This window comes from Pseudopipra pipra, chromosome 5 (genome assembly GCF_036250125.1).
Source record: "Pseudopipra pipra isolate bDixPip1 chromosome 5, bDixPip1.hap1, whole genome shotgun sequence".
In the NCBI taxonomy this organism is placed as follows: Eukaryota; Metazoa; Chordata; class Aves; order Passeriformes; family Pipridae; genus Pseudopipra; species Pseudopipra pipra.
In genome coordinates this window covers 53,579,832-53,602,738 of record NC_087553.1, presented here as the reverse complement: position 1 = coordinate 53,602,738, position 22,907 = coordinate 53,579,832, and the positions used below count along the sequence as shown (strand labels likewise).

The following is a 22,907-nucleotide window of genomic DNA, read 5'->3' as shown; positions in this document are numbered from 1 at the left end:
CTATCCTGAGCGGCTGTGTTCTGAACGTGACACCAATCTTTGGCATAATTTCTGACAATGTTCAAAGGAAGATGAGTAAAAGCTGCTTTTTTAAAAGTTTATTTTATTATTTACAGCTTATTTTATTATTTACAGCTTACATGATACTTCATTAGAAAAAATGAAAAATCATTGCAGCTTGAAAATGAGGTTGAATGTTTAACGCAGTCGACTATTTAATAGGGAAAAAGTGACAGAAATGACAGTATCTTTCTATAGGATTAATGCTAATCCTATTCTAGCCTGAGTTCAAGTTCAAGTTTTAGAAAAAAGACAATTAGGCAGTAGTAATGGGATCTCAGTAGTCCTTTTGATGGGAAGCAGGCCCATGTTCAGGTGCCTAACAATGTGAAACAAGGTAACAGTGATCATGGTATTGAGTATGGATATAACATCAATGCCTGCTGAAATACTTTTTTTCAGGATTCTCCCAGAATTGCAACACAGAACTGTATATTTCACCTCTGAAACAGTTGTGTGAAGTGACTGTGTCCCCTCAGTTTTCCTGTAGCATGCTGAAACATTTGCAAGAGTTGTGTCAGAAATGGCACCTCAAACACTAGGAAATTCAGTTTCATATTGTTTTGATTCTGTTTTAAGTGTCTTTAATTTCCAGTTAAGAGCCTTAGTCCTCACACCACAGACCTTCCAGGATAGAACACCACTCCTAGGCTGAACCCATCTCACAGTGTAGGTGCTGCCACACGCTGCTGGGAAGCGATGGTGTAGTGGAAGGGCTGGCAACATTCAAATACAACCTTTCATGATATCCAGGAAACAGTTCTGGGGGTCAGTACAACTTCTGCTACTATCTACAGTATAAGCTGCAAGGAAAAAGCGTGTTTTCAAACATTAATGCTGCTATAGGCTGGTAAGGCTCATCACCACCCTGCCCTCCCTCGGTCACAGCGCAGCCACGGGCCCCTGTGTGGGTGTGTCGGCACTGGAGCCGCTCCCAGCCCCCAGCGAGGGCTGCCGCAGGTGCTGCGGGGCCGCCGGGCCCCGCTTCCCTTTCCCTCTCTTTCCGGCACCCTCGTCCCGGGCCGTGTGCGATCAGCACGGGCCGGGCCCGCCCCGCTGTGCGCAGGCTCCGGTGCGCGGGTTGCTGTGGATACCGCGCCGCCGCCGCGGGAGCCGCGCCCGCCCGGGGCGCCGCCGGGGCTGGAGGTGCTGCGGGGCCGCGGGATGTCCTGCGAGGCCGGGGGGCGGTGGCGGCAGCGGGGTCGGGAGGGTTTGTGGGAGTCCCACCCGTGCGCCGAGCAGCGGCCGCAGCCCCTGCCCCGAGAGCCCCGGGCCAAGGGCCGCCCGGGCGGTTGGTTGGGCATCACCCGATGGTGATCTCCTGCCGGGAGCTGCGTCCCCGTTGGTGCCGGGGTTTTTTTGGTTGGGTTTTTTTTGGTTTTGGTTTTGGTTTTGTTTTTCAAGAATATGGGTTTAGGATTCTTCCAGCCTGTGTCATTTCAGTGGCAGCTCGGAAAACCTTAGAGGTGTGCTGTCTCTGGGTAATGCCCCCCTGGACAGTCCTGTTATATAGGTAGAGAGCGAGAGATAAACACAACGAACTGTGCTGTTCGGAGTATTATGTCCTGCCTCGGAGTATTACGTTTGATAAACACCTGCCAGAAGCACTTTCTGTTTGGTGGAAGCAAAGACATAATGCTGTTCTCAATAGGCTCTTTGGGAATACATAAAGGAAAAGTTTTTCAGGATATTAAGTTACCCGTAAACCTGGTAGTAGAAATGGGCTAGTATCTAATTTTTAATAGATCCTGTGATTATTCTTGCAGAAAGGTTAAACTGTGCAACCAATTCTTTAGGAAATGGAAGATGCGAGTGATAGTTGCTTTGAAGTTCCACCAGAAGGCTCAGGTGCAGAGCAACCACCTGCATCCTCACAGGGAAACGCAGTCAGAGAGGCCGAGAATGGGGATGCAGCAGAGAAGCCTCTGCTTCCAGAATCTTCAGGCCCTGTACAGTCAGAGGAGGGCTGCGATCAGATGTCTCCTCAGGAGCAGTCAAGTTTAGCACAGTGGGAACAACCTGAAGAAGTGCAGAGGGAAGAACAAACTTCTCAAAACTCAGCGCTACCAGAGAATACAGCAAGTGGGACAGTAACAGGTAAAGAAGTTATTAAAATGTTGGACATTAGGGCTTTAAAGAGATATTTTTTCTTCAATTTGATTACGGCTTCTTGCACCCCCCTACCCTCATTCTGTTCATATTTGCTGGGTTTTGGCCCTGAAGTGACTTTTTAAATTCTCATATAAAACATACTCCAAAGGTAAGGAATGTACTCTTTATATCAAGCTACAGTAGCAATTTATAGATGGCATTTTATAGAATGATCCTTATTTCCAGAAACGTGTATGTGTTTACATGTTTTGTACATGCATTTAAACAGTTTAAACTAGATCATAGCAATCACTTACTATTTTACCTCTCAGATTCCTCTGTAACTTACCTGCCACTCTTCTGTTATCCATGCCTTTCTTCTGCAGTCCCCTAAATGCTCTGTCATTTCCTGCACCTGTTCCTCTGTGTTCTGGATGTCTTTTGTCACTTCCTCTTCCCAATTCAGCACCCCATTTTCTTAGTTCTTCAGAGCAGAAGGCAGCACATTCCGTTCAGCAGGTGAGCACAGTGAATAATCTTGCGGAGTATGGGCCTGTTGACTGTCTTCTTCTTGTCTGGGCTCCATTCAGATGCTGTCATTCTGAATAGTTGGCTTGGAATGACTTTATGTGGTGATAGCATTACATTATTTATCTCTTTTAAAATTGTATGATAATACTGCTTCAGCTTTCAAGTAGACTGTCTTTCCAGCTCAAAAAACTATGATTATTCTGTGTTGTGGTGTTTCAATAAAATCATCCTGGGGTAAACTAGGAGTGATTTTACGTGTTTGTTTTGAGAAGCTGATCAGGAATTAATTTTGGTTTTTGTTTTTAGAAAGCATGACTGAGGATAATGAAACAATTAGAAGGACTGGGCCTAACTTTGAGAAAACTATGCAGTCTGAGAATCAGGAACATTTTCCTGGGAAAGTCGTTCAACAGAATTACCACATGCCTGATGTCATAACTGTCAGAGTACAAACAGGTAAATGCTGGTTTTGCACATGTATTGATGTATAAATTCTGCTCTAATCTCAATGTGTTACTAAAAGAAACAGTATTTCTATTTTGGAACTTCCGTTTTAACAGATTCGGATTCATTCCAAGAAGTAGTTGTAAAAATTGAAAGACCTACCTATAATAAACCTTTTCTGGGTGGATTTAGGAACATGAGAACAGGAGTGGAATTTCATAACGCAGGATCACAAACAAGATGCAAAAAACGACCTAACAAAGGAACTCAGTCATTTTGTAGGGAAACACAGGTAATGGTTTTGTATTTTCTTTTTAGAATGTTGGTTTTGACACTATTTCTGATAGGAAAGAGGAAGCAGATCAGAAATAAGCATGCAAATGGAAGTATTTAGTGGATAAATATTAGTGTTGTGATTCCTATTAAAAAAGCTAATTTTGCCACTTTTTGTAATGAGGCAAAAAATCTCTGTGTATTTTCTTATAATCTGACATGCATTTTTTCCCCAGACGGTTTGGGAAAAAAATAAGCCACAACAAACGAGAAATACAACATCAACACAGATGACTAAAATTGGCCTTTATGTGTCGAACATGACTGACAAACTAATAAGTCCTGGAAAGTATTTTACAGCGGAAGAATATCATAAACGTAGACTTGAAGCAGTAAGTCCTTATCTGTTTGAAACTATCTGTAAAGCAATGTATTACAAAGGTTATCTGAATATTTAAAGAGTATTTAGAGTGTTCAAAGATTGTGAAGTCAACTGTAAAATGTCTCATCTTCATGTTTTGAAATATTTTAGGTATGGGGAAAGCCTGTGTTTGCTCAGTGGTTTTAGTGACATTTGACACCTTGTCACTTCTTAAATATTAAGAATTCTGAATTTATTGTTTTCTGTATTACACTGACAGTTAAGTTTCCATGTAGAATATTAGGGATTAAACAGGCATATCTCTACAATATTCTCACGATCTCTTTGGAAGAACCTAAGGTACTTGCTTAATGTATGGCCTGAAATGGATGGAGTATTGGGTTAGGATTTACGAGATCAGCATCCAGATTTTGGGGTTTGTGTCCTCTGTTTGTTTCTTTGTTTGTTTGTTTAACAGTCTTGGTAGGTTACCTTGGGCAAACTGATCCATTTTGGATTCTGTTCAAGGTCCCTTCTTTGACATTAAGGTAGAACTGGGCTGTTCAAATACATGCAGTGGGTCTATGGGGTTTTCTAGTGTGCTGAGGTGCCTCGTGCAGGTGATTCTGATTACAGATTCTGTATATTCATTGTGCAGAGGATGCCATTTAGGCATTCTGAATTGCTTTTTGGAAACCATGTGTTCAGTGACTGCACATGTAACTCAGGTACGCTCTAAATTGTGCTAGGTGTGACACTGCTTTGTAAATGCTCTAGTTATTTATTTGATTGCTTAAAATAGGCAGTCTGAATCTAACTGAATGGACTAACAGTTGATTCCCCAAGTGTCTAAGTAGGATAGTTGTATTGATAATTGTATTGAACAAGATCTTTGAAATATTCTGGGTAGAAGTTTTCTGTAAGAACTTCTTGAATCAGTCAGCATCAGCTGATGGCAAATAAGCATCTTGTAGAACTCAAATAGGTAACCATTTCCTCAGGACTGCCAATATGTCTTACTATGATCTTAAGTGACACTTACTGAAATCTGGAATGTATCTCTCAAGTGATTTATAATGCTCAGTAGAGAGACATCAACTTGGTGTTGGTTCAAGTTGATGGATTTGCACAGTGCAATGTAGGTCCATTTTCAAATCTGAAGACATATTCAAGAGAAGTGTTAGGTTAAGATATCACTAGAGACAGTGTAACTGCATTAGTATAATTTTGTGCGTGTTAGCTTTCATGCTATAGCTCATGGTATTGATCTGACTAAACTGACTGTAGTGCAAGTGCTAACTCAGCTGGCAGAGGGTGAGGCTTGTGCATTATCCTCCCTTGACATAGTGTAGACATTTCCCTAGTCTTCAATACCCACAGCTTGGGAAGGTAGATGATTTAATTTTCTTTCTTAAGTTTTGTCATAACAGCATTAGTAATTTCACTTTCATTATTTGTTTACAAATAAAATGCAGTTGATTTTATTTGTGTGTGTGTTGATTTTTGTATCTAGGAATCTAAAAGAAACTTTGCAAATATGTGTCTACATTCCCACTATGTAAATTGATAGTAAGATGAGGAAGAGAAAAAAATAAAAGCAATACATGACAAAAGACATTTTTTAAGGGAAGATTTGAAAAAGAAAAATGGATATTTAAATGTAGTTTATATTTTGACTTGATTTTATGAACCTAGTTTATCCACTGTATTCACTGGTTAAACTCTGGCAGTTACCTAAATGAATAAGCATGCTGGTGCTTAAACTAGTAGTACATGACTGATTTAGTTACATTTGTATTAGTTTCAGTACAAGACAAATCTTAGAAAATATAGTTAGGCATCTACAAAAAAAAGAACAGTTAAGAGCAAAATGCTATGCTGTTTTGTTTTAAATTCACGATTCTTTGGTATTGTATCACATACAGGTAATAGTATTACAGAAATATTTCCGTCGTTGGCATGCTATAAATGTAGTACAAAATCTGAGGGAACAGAAGAGGTTAAGGCTGCTGTGGGAGGCACAGGAAGAATTACGGAAAAAAAATGAGAAAGAAGAAAAATTTAGAAGGGAGTACGAGCGAAAACTGAACCCTAAAACAAAGGAAGACTTTGAGCTACTGTACCATGACTTGGAATGTAAGTTATCTTAAAGAGATACCGTTAAATCAGCAAAATAGTACAGTTTGTTTACAGCAAACTTATGTTTTTACATGTTCTATAGATATTTCCTTGATGTTTTTTCCACTTAAAGTGAAATTTCTTTAATTTTAAAATAATTATTTTATTTTCATATTTTACTAGAAACATAAAAAAGGCCTTGATGCTGTGTAAGCACTGTTCAGCAATAACTAAACATCCTTGTGTTATTAACAACCAGAGCATAGCACCTTACAAGCTACTATGAAGAAAATTAACTCTATTCCAGCCAAAACCAGTACAACTTTTTAGGAAATAATCAGCTTGTAGAATAGTGCTATTTGGCAGTTTTATGAATTTTTTTTTAATTTATGTCTAATGCTAAGGTCAGCTGGAGGAACAGAAGTTGTTTTTTTTAGATCATTGGTCTTTTACTCTACGTTTAAGATGCTAAAAACAATTCCATGAAGAAATTAGTATTAAGGTCCATAATTCATCATTTGATATAGACAGTTTTTATAATGGATTGAATTTTTGCACAGAATTTTACAACATATGTCAGAAGTTATTCCTTTTGTCCTAGTCATCTTCTACTGATGCTTTTTCTCCTCTCTAATTCATTCCACATTTCTCAAAACTGTGTTGTCAAAATTTTAAAAATCTCTTAGGAGTCCTACAGGACATCCTAAAAGTCATATTTTTCCTGTTCCTGTAGTAGATGTCTAATACAGGCAAGTACCTCTAAACTTTTCCAGAAAAAAATAATGTGAATGCTGCAGATAATTGATATAAAAACCTTACAGGAAACTAGTGTTGCAAATGGAACAAAAAACTGAGAGTATCTCCTTTTGGAAAAATAAAAACAATCTAAAGCAGTAGACTTGTACCAATCTATAATGAAATGGCAAAATTTTTGTTTTTTACAATGTCTCTTATAAAGCAAGAGTCTTGCACTGTGACTTGTAACAACTCTTATATTATCTAGGCTACAGTGCTTGCTTATGTTCTAGCTCTTTGACAGTTTGGTTACTGTTGTCCCTGTAGCAGAACTGATTACCTACTTCGTTGCAAAGCCACCTGCCCTACCTTAAACCATCTCAGCTATTTCTTCAGTGTTACACTGAGCATAAATTTGATGGCGTGTGTTATTCATAGAGCTTAAGATCACGATCCAAGAATTCCCAAGTTATACACTAATCTTTTAATGCTGTCATACTTTGTGTGGCATTGAACAAATTGCTTTGTCTGAATGAATAAATGACTTATAAATATCACTGTTTGTGACAAATGTAAAAGTTACTGCTTGTCTTGAACTTTAGAATTGTAGGAATGAGATTTGTGTCTTGTTTGGGGTTGTTCCCCCCCCTCCTTTTTCTTTGTAGATAGTTAGCTTTTCACTTCACAAGAATCATGCCCTTTTAAAGGTGTGACTGACTAGATAGTCAAAAGACAAGTTACTCAAATAATAGTCTTTTTCGTACCACTTATACCAAGACTTAATATTTGGCATCTAATTTCCTGTAATATTTTCTTTGAAAAGCTACTTTGTAGCTAATGTGCTATCAGATGTATGATCCACTTTTTTTTTTTTTTTTTAAGTGTGAAGTGTTTTATTTGTAATAAAAACAGCAAAGCTGATTTAAAGTTATGGAAGAGTGCTAATACTCACAAAATTTTTAGATTTGAAACTTATGGTTATATAAGTGTCTCTTGCTTAATGTAATGCCTTTGGATTCTCAAATAATAAAACTTTCACCAATGCATACTCAGGATTTTCATATCTAGGCAACCTGAAAAAAACATGTCCCACTTCAAAACAGAACAGAGCAAACTCCAGTATTTGAAATGTCTTTTTAACATTTTGTTAAAAGTAATGGTCCGGTATCAATCTTATTGTTTTGTTTTTGTTTACTGGCATTGACTAGTTGCTTCTCTACATGGAGATTTGCAGTCATGCTCTTCATTTTAATAGAGCTTAATGGTTCTAGGAAGTTGGGATTTTTTTCCTACCTGCATTTGAAACTGCTTTTATGTTCTTATAGTGCCAACGGTCTACACAAGCTAGATCATTGTGACGGTAATAGAATGAGACTGTTGTCCTCCGGGGATCTGTGAAGGTTATTGCCGCTGATCACAACAGGTGTACTATTACAGGGTCAGCCAGTACAAGCAATTCCTGGTGGTACAAAAAGTTGCCTGAAGACTGTATGGTGCAAATGAGATGTACCTATATATTCAGTTTGTCTGCATATGGGCATTCATTATTTTAAAAGTATGAACTACTTTGGTTTATAAAAACTGGAATAATAAGTAAAATGTAATGAGTAAAATCTCTACCTGTAGAACACGTAATCTAAGAGGAATATTTTAACTTGGTTGCATGTATGTGTGGAATCACGAGCTGAGTATCGATGATAACTGAGAGCTCCTTCATTTCTGAAAGTATAAAATTGCTTACTGTATTATTACCTCTACCTTAGAGGTTTCTGCCCCCTTCAGGCATAAAAAGCTTCATGTAAATTAATTCTATATAATGCTTTTGCTTGCTCAAATGGCTTTATTTAAAAATATATTTTTGCATTCTCAGAACTTGTCAGACAGCTGTCATATTAATACCACAACTTGGAGAGCCTAAAGGAAATGATTTGAAATATTTAAAATTGGAAAATGTAAGGTATTGTAGACAAGAAAGGCACAGGCGGAAAATAAGCCTTCCTCCTTTCCCTCATCCTGCCTCTGATCTTACCCGATCCAGGATGTTGTAGGCTTCTTCAGTGCACCACATGTTGGTTTGTTTCGTTTCACGCCACGTTTTGCTTTTGCATAACTGTTCTGGGATGATAGCGACACTTTGAGATATTGTTCAGAAATGTTGATGTTTTAGATTTTAGAAAATTCCTCACAAAACTCCAGAGATATTTGAACAGGATCAGGCTCTTCAGAGAAGCCAAGAACAGTAAACACGGTTTGGTTTTACTAACAGATTTCTCTAAGGCCGTGTTGTCTGTGTATCAGCAGCATAAGTGTCAGAAGGCCAGATTCTTATATAGCACGTACTGATCCGTGTGCTGCTGTCATGACCATCCTGTGGCTCCCATGCCACTTCTCGCCACACTTGAAGGGTTATGTTGTAGAAGAGGAAAGGGAGAGTAAAGCCATGACTGTCTAATAATTATTGCGCATCCATTGGATGGCAAAAGGTGATACCACTGCAATATTCAGTGTAAGACCTGGAGTGCTAAATGTGACTGTCAGTCAAGTTTTATCTCAGTTTTGAAGGACTTTAAGCTTCTTTAGATTTTACTCATTTATGCAGGGAGAAGTAGGAATATTCTCGGCACTGAGTACTAGTGGTGCCACAGCAAGATACAGTCTTTAATTTGTTGAGATCTCCATAGTACCTTTACTTGTGATTTTGATGAGAAATTTTTTAAAAAGTTCATATTGCTCATACCTTTTGGAGCTGTTTGAGTCTTAAACAGTTATTTTTTAGATGCAAAATCTGAAGCAATTATTACATCACAGATTTCCACAGGAGCTAAATTCCTTTTCTCACATAGAGCTTCTTTTTCTCCTACCCGTCCTTGAGTTTGGAATTGGCAGTCTGGAATTGATGTACACATACTCTCATAGAACATCTGTATAATTTACATTCATTTCTGGGCCATTTTACATATATTGAAAGTATGCATAAGAATCAATTACCTAGCATAGAAACTGGCTTTTAGTGAATATTAAAAAAAAATCAGTTATGTTATTTCTTAAATGTGAAAGCTGAAGTTTCGCTGGAAAGTATCTTGTAACAAATACCTAGAATATTTGTGTCTGCAGTATGGATGCAGGAGGAGACTGAGCGGATTAACAGAACTCTTACTGGAGCTGAAAGAAAGGCAGCACTTTGTGCACTTCTGGAACAAGAGGCACAGCTCATTGCTTGCTTTGGGAGACACAAACTAAATGCCAATGAGGAGAATCAACACAAAGCAATACTGCACCTTCTGGATAAGGTCTGTCATTAGGCTGATAATTTTAGGCTGAACATAAAGAATACCAAAGTACAAGAACAGAAAATACAACTGCAAAGCACCAAAAGTAAATTTTGTAGGTTTTGATGGTTAATCATGTGAATGCTAATGTTACAAATATCCAAATTATTCATGTCAGTACAATTCAGTAAATTTCTTTTTCCAAGCTGAGAATTTTGTAGCTCTTTGACTAATTGAGGGATTAACAGTGCATCATTAAAACTGTTACCTATAAAAATGTAAATAATAAATATAAAACTATAGCCCTGAATGGGTGGATTTTATATTATGTAACTATTCTGCATAAAGAACATGATTCTGATGGTACTGCTAACAGCATTAAAGGCTCAAAGCCTAACAATTCAGCATGGTTAATTTGAAGTTAAAAACCATCAGGATCTTGCATACCATTCAATATTCTGTACTGTGTGCATTATAGTGCAGAAGGAAACCTATCAGCTTCTCTTTCAAAAATATTCAGTTTCACTAATCAAAAGTAATGACCAAGTATTTTTCTCACTGATGTGTTCTGTTCATTGCTCTCTATAATGAAAAGTTTGCTATTTCATTTAAAATTAAATGCAAATGTTTAAGTAAGTACTTGTAAAATTAAATTTTAACCCTGCAAAATGGATTAATATATTTTTTTTTCTTCTTCCCTTGGAAATTTTATCCCTCAGGAAGTAAATTTGCCATTAATTTCCCAATTGAACACAGGCCTCTGGTCATGATGTCTGCCTTTAAAGAAAACATTTATTCTGTTTTCATGTACAAAGAACAACTTTGACTAATTCTTATATTGAACTCAGTTATTAATTCACTAGTTTCTGTTCCATTAGAACTTGAGATTTTGTTCTTATATTATCTTGGGGATGATATTTGAGGCAAGTGTTCTTCAGGCTTTACTCTATAAAACAAATATAGGAATTCCTTTAGTCACAAAGTGGTTTAGTATGGCATTAGATTCAATGGCACCTTAATGTAAAATACAAAAAACCCAGTCCTTTTTAGGTAGATGTTCAGCAATCCATCTCCTCAGAAAAAAAATAGTTTATTTTCTATCTGTTTCCATAGTATTGTGACGTGATTATGAAAATAAATACTGCAGCTGAAATGGGTTTTATCTGATTTTTTTTTTTTAAATTTTGACTATTTAGTGACCAAAAGTGAAAGTAATAATTTTATCCAAATAAACTTTTTTCATTCTTTTCATTACTGATGCCAGGGAACCGTACTGTAAAAAGTGATGTGATAAAATCTGTTACATTTTTAATTATGAACAAATTGCTTATCTGAAAAGTTGATGGGATGTTACCAAGTTTATTGCTGTGGTGTGATTGTATTCTGTATTACTGCTTTCAAGAATGCAAAAAAACCCAGAAAACTAAATAGTTAGGAATGATATCAAAACCTTGTTTCTACTACTTACAATATATTCTGTTTTCTTCAAAGAAAAAGAAGCCTGAAACAGTCAAAGCAAATACGTTTTTCTCTTAACTGACTCTCTGTCATTATTTTTCCCTTAAGGACTGCTTTCCAATGTCCTACCATATACAGTTTACTTCTAGTATATATTCTGACAAGTTGTACAGTTTTCTCACATCTAGAATCAGAATCAAAATGTTTTTCAGTACCAGAATCCTTAGTGACAGTTGATGTTTGGAGATTCAGGAGACACAGATTCTCAGAGACAAGAGATGCTCCCTCTTTCCAAACAATGGACGTATTTCTGAAGCACTACTAATTTATTTATTCATATTTAAAATTTAAAAATTATGTTTTTCATTAAAGAGACTGTATTTTTTTTTATTTTGAAAATCTAATGAGCTTCTGAACTACTACAACTTTTCATGTTTTTTTATCATGTCGGCTATAGGATGACAGTGTTGTTCTAAACTGCTAGATAGCAGCCTAACTCAGAAGTAGAAAAAATAATTTATGCTTTGAAAAAAAAATACAGTTTTGGAAATCTCAAAATTAAATGGCTCATTTGCTATGTCTGTGAAAGTACAATTGAAGCACTTTAAATTGCAGTATGAAGTTTATTGTTGGAGTGCTAGACTGTGGACTATTCAGTTATTTCTTTGATTTTTTGCTGATAATGTTAATCTGGACACTTGCCAGTTTAAAACTGAAATAACACCTTTCACATCTGAAGACTGCAAGCTGCAATAGCCAAGGTGATATGAAACTTGCTTCTCCATGGAAACCTTTGTTCCCTTCTTTGCTCCTTTAAGCATGTATCTCTGCAGGCATGTGTGCTTTTACAAAGATTGCTACTGGTTGTGTGTGCACTACATTCTAGGGGCTTCGCTTTTATGCTGAGCTCGTTCTGCTTCAGGATTTGTACTTTGAAGAGAAAGTATTTGATTAAGCTTTTGTACAGCAATCATATTTCCTTAAAGGGATTTGTGTAATTATTAACTATCGCTCAGTTCATACCCTTCATGTTTTGTGCTGTTTCTGCACACATTCTGTGGATTCTTTTTATTTTACTTACCTATTTCTCTCTTTGTCTCTGGTGGTGTGTTTCTCTCCTCAGGCACTTCTTCTGCTTTCATGCATTGGCAGCAGAGTACAGTTATAGTAGCCTTGCTTTCTAAAGTAATACGGATAACAGAATTATTGCAAATTTCACAGCACTGCCAGCAGACTAAAAGACAAGAAAAAGCTGGCAGATCTCAAAGTTTTAGTTTTTCTTGCATCACTCTTAGTACAGAAAAATAGTCCTGAGATCAGAGACCTTGTGATTCTTTCTGAAACATAGGAAATCTTCATATTAATGAGACCTCTGGAGTTTTTTTTCAGTAAAAACCTGCATATTTTTTTATAGATTTTATTTTATATAATACCCAGCTATAATGAAATAGTAAGAAAAATTACAGAAGTTACAGATATATCTTCGAAGAATTAATTATCATAATATAATTGGTCTGTGTTAAAGATCATTTGCAGAGTGGGAGACCAAGACTGCTTACATATATTTGGGCTTGCAAATTTATCAGAAGAATCTAGTTTTAGGAACTATTTTCTAGGGTAAACACTACCCTAGATTGTCCCTAACATAAGGAAATGACCTTTTTCTCTTACTATAAGTGATTTCATTGAAGAGGTTTAAATGTAGGTACTGAATTAAGTGCTATGTGGAAAGCAGTGTTTTTTCCCAGTCTAGCATACAAAGGAGTGACAGCATGATAGACCTACGTTGGTTGGAGTTTTCTTGTTTGCTTGGCTATGTGTGGGATGGGTTTTTTCTTTTAAAGAATTTCTAGCACTGCACAAAGATAGTGAAACAAAGTAATGAAGTTACAGTAGAATGCTCCCTACTTATGACAGAGAGAAAATCGCATCTCTCTAGTTTTGCAGAAATTCAAAGATTTCATTAAGGAATTAAGAGTTGCTTTGTTTTTTCTTTTTAATGTCTGGTTTTGCTATTGCATTTCTTAGTCAGTTTTGGCTCTAGATTGTGACCTCTGATTAGCAATACCCCCTTTAACTAGAGTTCTACTCCCACTGATAAAATAATTATTTGTCAGTTATTCAGTGTTAAATCCTTTTTTCAATTATTTTGTCTTTCATTTGCTTACCTAACTTTATAATTTATTTATTTCAAAATGAGGAAAAGTCTATTTTGATTGTGGTGATGACTAATCATATCTGTTCTAACTATCTAATATTTATGGTGTTTTTATGATTTAGCACCATAGCAAGCCTGTGTGATCAAAATAATGATTACATCAATGCTGGGGTCATATCCAGAAAACTACTAGTCATGTGAATGCTTCATGAAGTGTTGCTGTTGTTAACTCACACTGAGACTGCAAGGTGAAGTTCATGAGTGTTTGTGAACATTCAAGTTCCAAATATAGTGAAAGAGAATAATTAATACACAGAATGAGGTTTCAAATACCTGTCCCAATTAAGGAAAAGAAATGGAATTAGGTAATGATGGGGCGAGGGTTTTGAGAACTCTTTTTCTGTTGGAATTGGATACCTGTCTCCATACAGTATGGATACAGTGTGATTTGCAACCAAACCCAGTCTTCTGGAAAGAGGAGAATGGTTGGACTTTTCAAACAAATTGAGGCAGCTGACATCATGTAACTTCTCACTGTCTCTAAAAGTTAAAGATGTGCAAAGAGGTAATGGAAGCATAAGGTGTATGGCATGTGGTTACATTCAGAAACAAGAAGCTAGGTGAAGTGTCTGATAAGCTGTAAACTCATACCTTGTCTTAGCTTTAACAAAGTCTATGTCTTCTATCTGTCTCTGCAACTAGCATAAATAGAACAGTTCCCTGGAGATATTTTGTACTGCAGTAGACTCTAAGGTCTTAAATTTGTAGTCTTTACACAGTCAACCGACCCATTGATTTTTACTGATAGTTTGGAGGGATTCATAACTGCCAGGTGAAGTATAAGAGCAAACACATTCTAACACTACCGTCAATAAATTCATTTTAAAGAGGTAGAGCATATCCCTGTAGAAGAATATTATTTACTTCTAATATACTGTAAGTCGAAATTTTCATGGCCTGCAGCTTCAAATAAAGTGTGCAATTGAATGCTTGCTCTGGTGGCAGAGGTACTGTATCAGTATCGACACTAGAATTAGCCTTTTGCACTAATCAAGCATTAAGGTTAAGTCCTATTTGCTCTGATGAAACTTGATGTAACATAATGCACTTGTTCACCTGGTGGTCAGATTGTAATAGCTCAGTATTCTACTAATTGTTTCTGAAGTGTGCACAACCTAAGAGATGGAAAGCATATGATGGAAAAATCACTGAAATGGATACACAGGACACGCTTCGTGCCAGAGAACTACTTGAAATCTACCGCAGCATTAGCACGAAGGACATCCCAACAGATGAGAGAACAGATGTGCTGTTAACACTCAGATGTACAGTGAAGGTATGTTTTATTTTTCTGTTTATGTTTAGCTTGAAGCTGTGCTTCCCAAGGATACTGTCACTTAATTATGTTGCTGCACAAGGGTGCCATGATGATTAGCTGGCAGCAAGAGACCCTAGTGTACTGTCTGGCATGAGAGCATAATTTACATTCCAGATATACTCAGAATTTATATTTCACTTTGTTATGTGCACATTTTTCTTCAAGTCTGTTAGAATTTTAACCCTGTGGTTTTAGACTTTTTGGTATATTAATCCATAATACAATTTTAGTACAAAGTTTAGTTTAATTGTTTATAGCAACCTTATGAGAATCGTGGCAGAAATGTATGTGGCTATTGCCATTTATTTTTTCTAAGTTTTTTGAAATGTCTGTTTAGAACCTTCTCTCCGTTGGTTTGAATTATCAGTTTTAGGGGTGGCAAATACTGATTTTTGTCTTTTTCTCTTTGCCCCTTGTCCCCCACCCTCACTGGTGCTGCCAGCGTTCCAAATGAATTAGAAGTTGATTGCATTTCTTGTAATCTTTCATATTTGTTTTATTCATTTATTCACATACAAAGAGAATGAGTTTTAAGGTCCTTTTAGGATGATACCATTGACAGCAGACTAGAATAGAATGCTGCTTCCTGGTCTTATTAAAACAAGCAAACATCTTGCTGTTTGCTTTAGTAGTGCCAGTATTTAATCTAAAGTCAATATGGCATTGGGAGCACTGCTGGTTTATGAACCCTTGCCCATCTTAATACAAGTCAATATTGCTGTAGTGAACAAGTGAATTTCTGTAAATTAGCACTTTCTTCTACCTGAGAAAAATTGAACTCATTTACCTCTTATCTCTCTCTGAAGAATCTCCTGACAAGCATTTGAAATATTAAAATAACTAATTTCCAGGCATCCTCTCAAAGTCCTCCATGCCGTTCGTGTGGTGGATTTTTTTTTCCTGTGGCTTTTTTTTTTTTTTAAACCATCTTCATTACACCTCCAAGCACATAAAAAAACCTTCTTAGGGAGATACTTCTTTGGGCTTTTGGAGACTAAAAATTTTGCATGTATTGTATATCTCTGCTAAGCATTTTTTAGTGCCTCCATGCTTACAGTTCCTTACAGCTTTGGTATATATATACAGGCCTCTTAAAACAGCATCTGTAAGCATTCTTGCTTTTGTAGTTCTTCATATTAGTTTGATTGGAGATTGTTTCCCTGAGACATGAATGGGTTCTTCTGTGAACATGTTCTTGCATGAACATACAGAGGTATGAATAGTAATGGGCATAGAATCCACAGTTTGCTTTCATATATGCATTGAATTATTTTGTTTGTTTGCTTGCTTCTTTATTATTGTGAAATTTGTTTTCCTTTTTGTGTTTTTTTTTTTTTTTCAGGAACATGAATGTAAATTAACACAGGAAATAGTGGAACTAATTGACAGGGAAATTGATCTTATATCAAGAGAGGTGAAAGAATGCAACTTAGAAGGACTGAGGAAAAGAATTTGTACATTATTTCTTCAGTATATTAAAATTCCAAAGGTTAACCCTAAAGTTGCTGGGTTACTTAAGGTATTATCCCTATTTTGCAGTCTGACATAGTGGCCATTGAAATAAGGAGAAGGGGAATGGAAAACATCAAAAGCTTTTTTATTTCACATTTTGCTGTGGAATTGGTGGAGGAATTCCTCAAGAACTAAGATATAGCAAGTACATAAGCTTCACACAAATAAGCTTAAATAGTCATACGGGAAGCATGGGGCATGGACAAGAACCTGACAAGTGGCTGCTACTACTGGGAAGGCTCAGGAACTCTTGTGTCTGAAATAACAAACTTGAAAGTTATGAATGGTAGATGTTATGGGATGGTATGGGTAAAATGTAATATCAAAGGGGTACCAATAGATAGAGCAATTCATGTTTCTTCCACTGGTCAAGGGGCATCAGACCATGCTTCCAGGAGGGAGGAACATAGCCATCATCAAAGTGACATCTAATGACTTGCACCTAAGCAAGAACTCTTGCGGGCTTCTGTTGTACAATCAGTTGCTACTGTGTGAGAAGATGTAACTAGATTTGTGTGATTGTTTTTCTTTTCTGACTGCAGATTACAATAAAAAATATGGTTCACTATCATATGTTGCTGCTTTATGTAGCAACACTTGTTCTGCACCTATCAGAAGAGGATTCTTTATGCAGGGGTTGATGGTATCTTAGGAGCATAGAATCTGTCAGTAAACGTTAGTCAGAATTTAGAACCAACTAACAGTTATTTTTATGCTAGGTTTATTAGCAGGGCTATCTACGTGTGTGATAGCAGAGACTGAAGATTATCAGACTACTTAGACTGTCCAGTTACAGGCTTGGTCCCTCTTCACGGACTACTATTATTCTTTCCAGAACCCATGAAGGAATATGACAATGAGGAGGTCACTAACAAGCTTAGTTTATTATCTTCCCCTATGTTGTTTTAGGACATGTGGCTCTGATGATTTTGTATTCTTATGCAAAAATATTAATACGCCCATAATCTCAGGGTTTTATCTTTGACATAAAAGGCAGATTGTACATGAAAAATTAAATGCAGAAAATGTAGTTTCTGTTTTTCTGTGTTGTCATCTTTCCAGAATGGCTGGCAATCTGCATACATAAAAGCGCCAGCAAGAACACTGGAGCATGATGTTTAGGATCTTCATATAGCTGAAAAATGAATTGACTGATTTATATAACCGATTTTAACATGTACAATAAGAAAACACAGTGGCTTTTGGTATCCTATCTAAGAAAAAATCACAACACCTTGTTGGGTATTGTCAAAACTAAATATTACTAGCTGCTACATATTAGAATACTTGCATGAAGATATGCAAAGTGTATTCTGACAGACTGTGACACACAAGTAATACAAAGATACTTTGTGGTAAATTAACTTTTTTTTTTTTTTTTAATTTTTAGGTTCCGCAAGATCCTTTAAAGCTTTATAAAAATGTGTACTTCTGTCATAGCTGTGAAAATTACTTACCATCTACTGAGTTTCTTATTCCTGCTAATTCCCACACCATTGGCAGATGTCGCTTGTGTTACAGTCTTGATAATGAGGCTCGGCGAAGAGAATCATATTTGAAGTACAGACTTATTCTAGAAAATCTCAGGAAGTCTGAAGCTGATTATCAGGATGATAGTCAAATTGTTTTCTTAGTTCAGGTACTGTTGGAAAGAGCATTGCTAATAATGGAAAACAGTGGCTTTGACTATTTGTCCTTTATTTGGTGTATGTTGTTGACAGTTTGAGAAATAGGCTAAAAGCTACAACTTCTTCCTGTGGTATGGGATGTTCCATACCATAAAGAAGCAGCCCTTAAGCTCTTGAAGCATAGTTGAAAGCTGAATTGCACCTCCTGAACCCAATTATTTGGTTTGTTTTAGTAACACAACTGAATTGTTGGAAAAAAAAGTAAAGGAACTTAGGTTTTTTACATTCCTGTTCTTTGTCAGTAGAATATCTGTGTAGCTGGAAGTTTTGCTGTGTGCTTTCATTAGGGGATGGCTTCAGTAAATATTTTAATTTTCTGCATTTTTTACCATCTTCTGTAATATCTTTCAATATGTAATAATCATTACTGGAACAGGTCCATTTAAAAAAAAATTCTTGCATCTATCTTCAGCAAAATCTCTATTTTAGTTGTTATTAGGTCAGCAAATGAATTTGACATCCAATATGCACTGAGAAAGTTTTGAACATTAGATATTTGCAAAGTATTAAAAATATTGAACAGCCAAGATTTATTTGAACTTTCTGAGATTTAGCAATAAAAATCTCTACAGTATCAACATCCATAGAATAATCTTTGAACTATATTTTCAGTATGTTCAAAAGAACAACCAAGCAATCAAAAGCCAGTCATCAATATCCCATTGCTACCAAAAAAAGTCATGCTGTGGTTTAGCACTTTGCCAATGTGCTGCCAGAAGGAAGCTTGGAATTTCTTAATTATCATGCCTGAGTTAAGAAATAGTCTCAAAAAAACATGGATTTCGTAGATGTTGTTCGTCCATACTGGTTTTCACCAAAGCTGAAGAGTTTTTTGTCTCTGTCTAATTTAGTTCATCTTAATATGTAAACATCCTTCAAAATCTCTCATGTCACTTGTGATGGCTGGTGGGTACTGATGCACTGAAACATGACTGCTTCTTAACTGCTGAGACCATAAGCCCTCACTTGCAGTTCCATTTGTGACTGTACCATTGCAACATCTCTAGATACTGTGTAATTTTCTTCCAAATTAACTTATTTTCTCTAGAATTGTAAGTATCTAAACAACAGAGGTTTGTAACTGAAATCACTGATTTCCTAGGTTTTTTCCTAACATTTTCTTAAATTATTAGATTTTCATCTGAGCTACTTGACTTTTTTCCCCTTCCCCTCCCAACAACCCCATCCCCTTCTGCACTTATATCCAGAACAGCTCTGGGGCACCTAGAAATGAATTGGGCACAGCTAAAACTCTTTTGCAGCAGCTGAGACTGCTTCATTCATTTTGCAGTGCAGCATCATTTAGAGATGATACAAGAAAAATGCAGTTGTTAGTTGCTACACCATTCTAAAAGTAGATGTGTATGTGTAGATGAAACAGGCTTCTTCCTTCTTAACCCTCTTTTTCATTTCAGCTTACAGATCTGCAGTACATGATTGAGAATATATGGAACTGTCAGTCAGCTCTCAGTGCCTGGGGTGAACTGTATGATTTGGTTATGGTCAGATGGGATAAGCAGCATGAGTGGTCTCCATGGAACACTATTCTCCTCACTAAAGAAGAGGCAGATGCACATCTTAAGCTGTGTAATCTTCAGGAGGTAAACTTGATGGGCTTGATTTTTTATGTTATTTATGTTATGTTTTAATAGAATCTTGTGACTAATTAATTGGACCAAATTTAGTAATTACAGTTGTCCATGTTTAGATTGGCTTATTGTGACTATTTAAGTGATTACATCTGTACTATTAAACAAAATGGACATCAATCCAGAAGGCGTCTGGCATGTACCACTCACTCCATGCACATGAACTCTGTCTTGCCCTGATTCTCTCTCCTGTAATGCAAGAAGTGGTTTCATCCATGCTGCCTGCTGAGGACAGTGCCATGCATATGCTCTTTCCTCAGATGAGATCAGACAACAGCTGGCCTGGATGAAAAGCATAAAGACTAACCATAAATACTATGACAGTTGTGTGCCTGAGCTCTTGCACATGCTGTGGCCTCTTTAGTTTCTGGCCTTATAAGTTTCTCATCAAATAGCAGAATGGCTCTTTTTCTAGAACTTAACCATTTGTCGTCATAAAATTGATCTCAGTTTACTTTCTTACATAGATGTCACTTCAGTACCCCTGACAATGCAATCTTACAGTTTGCAATTAGGCAATAAAAGCATAGTTTCTCTTTTGAGTTAAAAAAACTCAATGTGTTAGAATGTGTTAGTCATCATCAAAACTGTATTTTTACAGCAAATTCCATGTCTGAACATGGTAGTCCGTTAAGTATCTCACTCCATTGAAAATATATGTTAAGAGTATTTAGTTTTATAAGGCACGGGAGAATCCTGTGAGCTGTGTTTGTCCTGCAGTTAGCAATGGATTATTAAGGCTTTCACCTCTAGATTATTGATTTATGTATGTAGAGATCTGGGGTCATTGTTGCCTAGTGTCCTTTTGTTCAGGGTATTCTTCAATTTCTAACGCAGTATGTGTGCATCAGAAATGCAGCTTCAGCTGTTATGCATTGCCCTTCTTTTTGGAAGTCTTAAGAGGATGTGATAACTAAACTGGCAGAGCAAGTCAATTGCTCTCTTAATGAGTTGCTTTATGGATGAAATATATCAGTTAGGGAATTCTAAAGGTAAAGGGAATTCTGCCATGGTATTTTGAGTGTGTGTGTGCCCAACTTGTGTCTTCAAGCAGACACATTTATGTGAGCTTTAGCTTTAGAAGGTAAAACCAATTTGAAGCTGAAAATTCCTTTATTACCTCCTCTGTCTCACTTTGAGACAATAAGGCTGTTCAGACAGTTTGAATCTATCAATGTTCCTCAGCATCCATAAATTTCTGTTACTAGCATTATGGCAGGCAGAGATGCTGATTAAGCACTTAGCTAGTTTAATGCCACAAGTCTGAATATCATAATCAAAGAGATGCCATTAACTTGATTAGTTCCAGAGCTTAGTGCAGGTAAGGTACAAAACAGAACAGCAGCAGGTAAGGTACAAAACCTTACCTAAAAATCGTAAGGTATTTTCTTTAGCTCTTGTTACAAAAACAGAAGCGTGCCAGCTATAGTGAGGAGGCAGCTTTCTTCACTGGTAATGACCAAATCTTTGTTTCAAATAAAACCCAAAACAACAGAGTGTGAAATAAGGAAATTGAAGCAAAGTTAGAGTGCTGTAAGTCAAACCATTGTTTCTCATTCACTGAAACAAAAATTTAGGCCTCTCAAGCACTTTCATTAATAGCAGTTATTGATAATGATGACTTTTGCAATAGCAAAGAGTTTTTTCAACTAAATATTCTGGATTTATTACATCGTCCAAATGATGTACTGCTAATCACTAGAAATTTGGGAAAATGTCACCACTGCATGCAGACGCTGACTGAAATGCTACAAAATGCTTGCTGCCATGATTATTTGTGGATAATGACTTTGATTCTTATCAGAGAGTTTCCCTATACTCATCACCTTGCAAATGTTGATATTTAAGCATTGCCTTATTTAATTTTCAAATGTAAGTGCAAATGTTCTTACCTGAAAAAGAGAAATAAATGAATTTTATCTTGAATTGATAAAAAAAGTTGTTCTGGTTTTAAAAGGTGACTAATATTGCACAAGGAGTGGTTAGTAATTGTCACTATTAGGCCATAAGATAGCAGTATAGAACTACAAAATAATTCATTATTTATCATATACAAATAAATTATCGGGTTTAGTTTATTAAAGGATCACTATTTATACTGTCTAAAATGTGAAGCAACATACAGATTTCTAGATATTTTAATTGTATTTGATGAGATTTGAATTTATTTTTCCTTTCAGGCTTATGAAGCTGCATTTATTTTCAGAATAAAACAGAAGCATATCCGGGCAAAAAACTACTTTGCTCAGATTCCAGCGATGTCATCATTCTTGCAAAGGAGTGACAATCAGGCTAATGCAAGTTCCTACAAAACCCATAATTCTTCGATGAAGTCTACTGAAGTTAAAGAAGTTCACTAAATTATTAATACCATTTCTTAGGTTTTAAAGAAATACACATTTTCATCAATACTTAAAAAATATACTACAATGATCAAAATAAACTTTTGAGGATAAAATAATTTGATCTAGATCAGTTAATATAACTGCATTTCAAGTTTTGTAACCTCATTATTTAAGAAATGAAATGTTTATAATGAGCTTTGTAAATTCTAAATTTTTAGAGCAATGATTCTTTTTCTGTATGTGCTTGCGTTGCTTGGAACATTCTGTCTATAGTGTAATATACCTGTTGGGTGAATTCTGTTAGTTCTTTGTCACCCTTTAATTAGAAAAATAATACTGTAGCACTGTATTAAATTTATTTTTCTCATCTTAAGTATGTAAGGCAGAAAACCCCTTGAACCCTGAATTCCAGCATGAGAACAGAATAGATATACTCGTGCAAATGTAGCTGCTTTGCCTGGCAAACATTTGTGCAAAAGAAAAGTTTAATTTTTTAGCTCATCTGGATGGTCATAGTGGAACCGCCAGCATGTAATTATATTATGCAAGATCTTGAAATGATTGTTAATCATACTTATAATTTGAAGTGCACAATGCAAACTGTCTGGAACATGCTTATTTTTGAGGAGCTTGTGTTATTTGCAGAACTAAATTCCCTCTGTAAGTAAAAGTTTATGTGTATGTTTGATTATAGTTACAGAGAAAAACATAATATGCTGTAAATTCAAAAAGTCCTACAGAAAGTTGCAAGGTTCTGCTTGAAACCTCTATTGTAGAGATTGTTTTGACCCAGTCTTTTGCTCTGACAAATGAAAGTGTTTAGGAAAAAGCAGTAAC

The 22,907-nt window shown here is 36.2% G+C and overlaps 1 protein-coding gene across 6 annotated transcripts; it reads left to right on the top strand.

The window, feature by feature from the left end:
• Positions 1 to 1,062: 1,062 nt before the first annotated feature.
• IQUB (IQ motif and ubiquitin domain containing) lies at positions 1,063 to 22,443 on the top strand. 6 transcript variants are annotated; one of them, XM_064656139.1, is made up of 12 exons: positions 1,063 to 1,206; positions 1,827 to 2,157; positions 2,989 to 3,138; positions 3,243 to 3,418; positions 3,636 to 3,791; positions 5,686 to 5,896; positions 9,728 to 9,903; positions 14,664 to 14,834; positions 16,219 to 16,395; positions 17,779 to 18,027; positions 19,492 to 19,677; positions 21,906 to 22,443. In XM_064656139.1, the coding sequence occupies exons 2-12, from the start codon at positions 1,860 to 1,862 to the stop codon at positions 22,083 to 22,085; spliced, it is 2,130 nt and encodes a 709-aa protein (XP_064512209.1). In that variant the 5' UTR covers positions 1,063 to 1,206; positions 1,827 to 1,859; the 3' UTR covers positions 22,086 to 22,443. The 6 variants fall into 6 exon arrangements, with proteins under 6 accessions (XP_064512209.1, XP_064512208.1, XP_064512210.1 ...); XM_064656138.1 differs by having other exon boundaries at positions 1,073 to 1,206; positions 1,857 to 2,157; XM_064656137.1 differs by lacking the exon at positions 1,063 to 1,206 and adding an exon at positions 1,451 to 1,770 and having other exon boundaries at positions 1,857 to 2,157.
• The last annotated feature ends 464 nt before the right edge of the window (positions 22,444 to 22,907 follow it).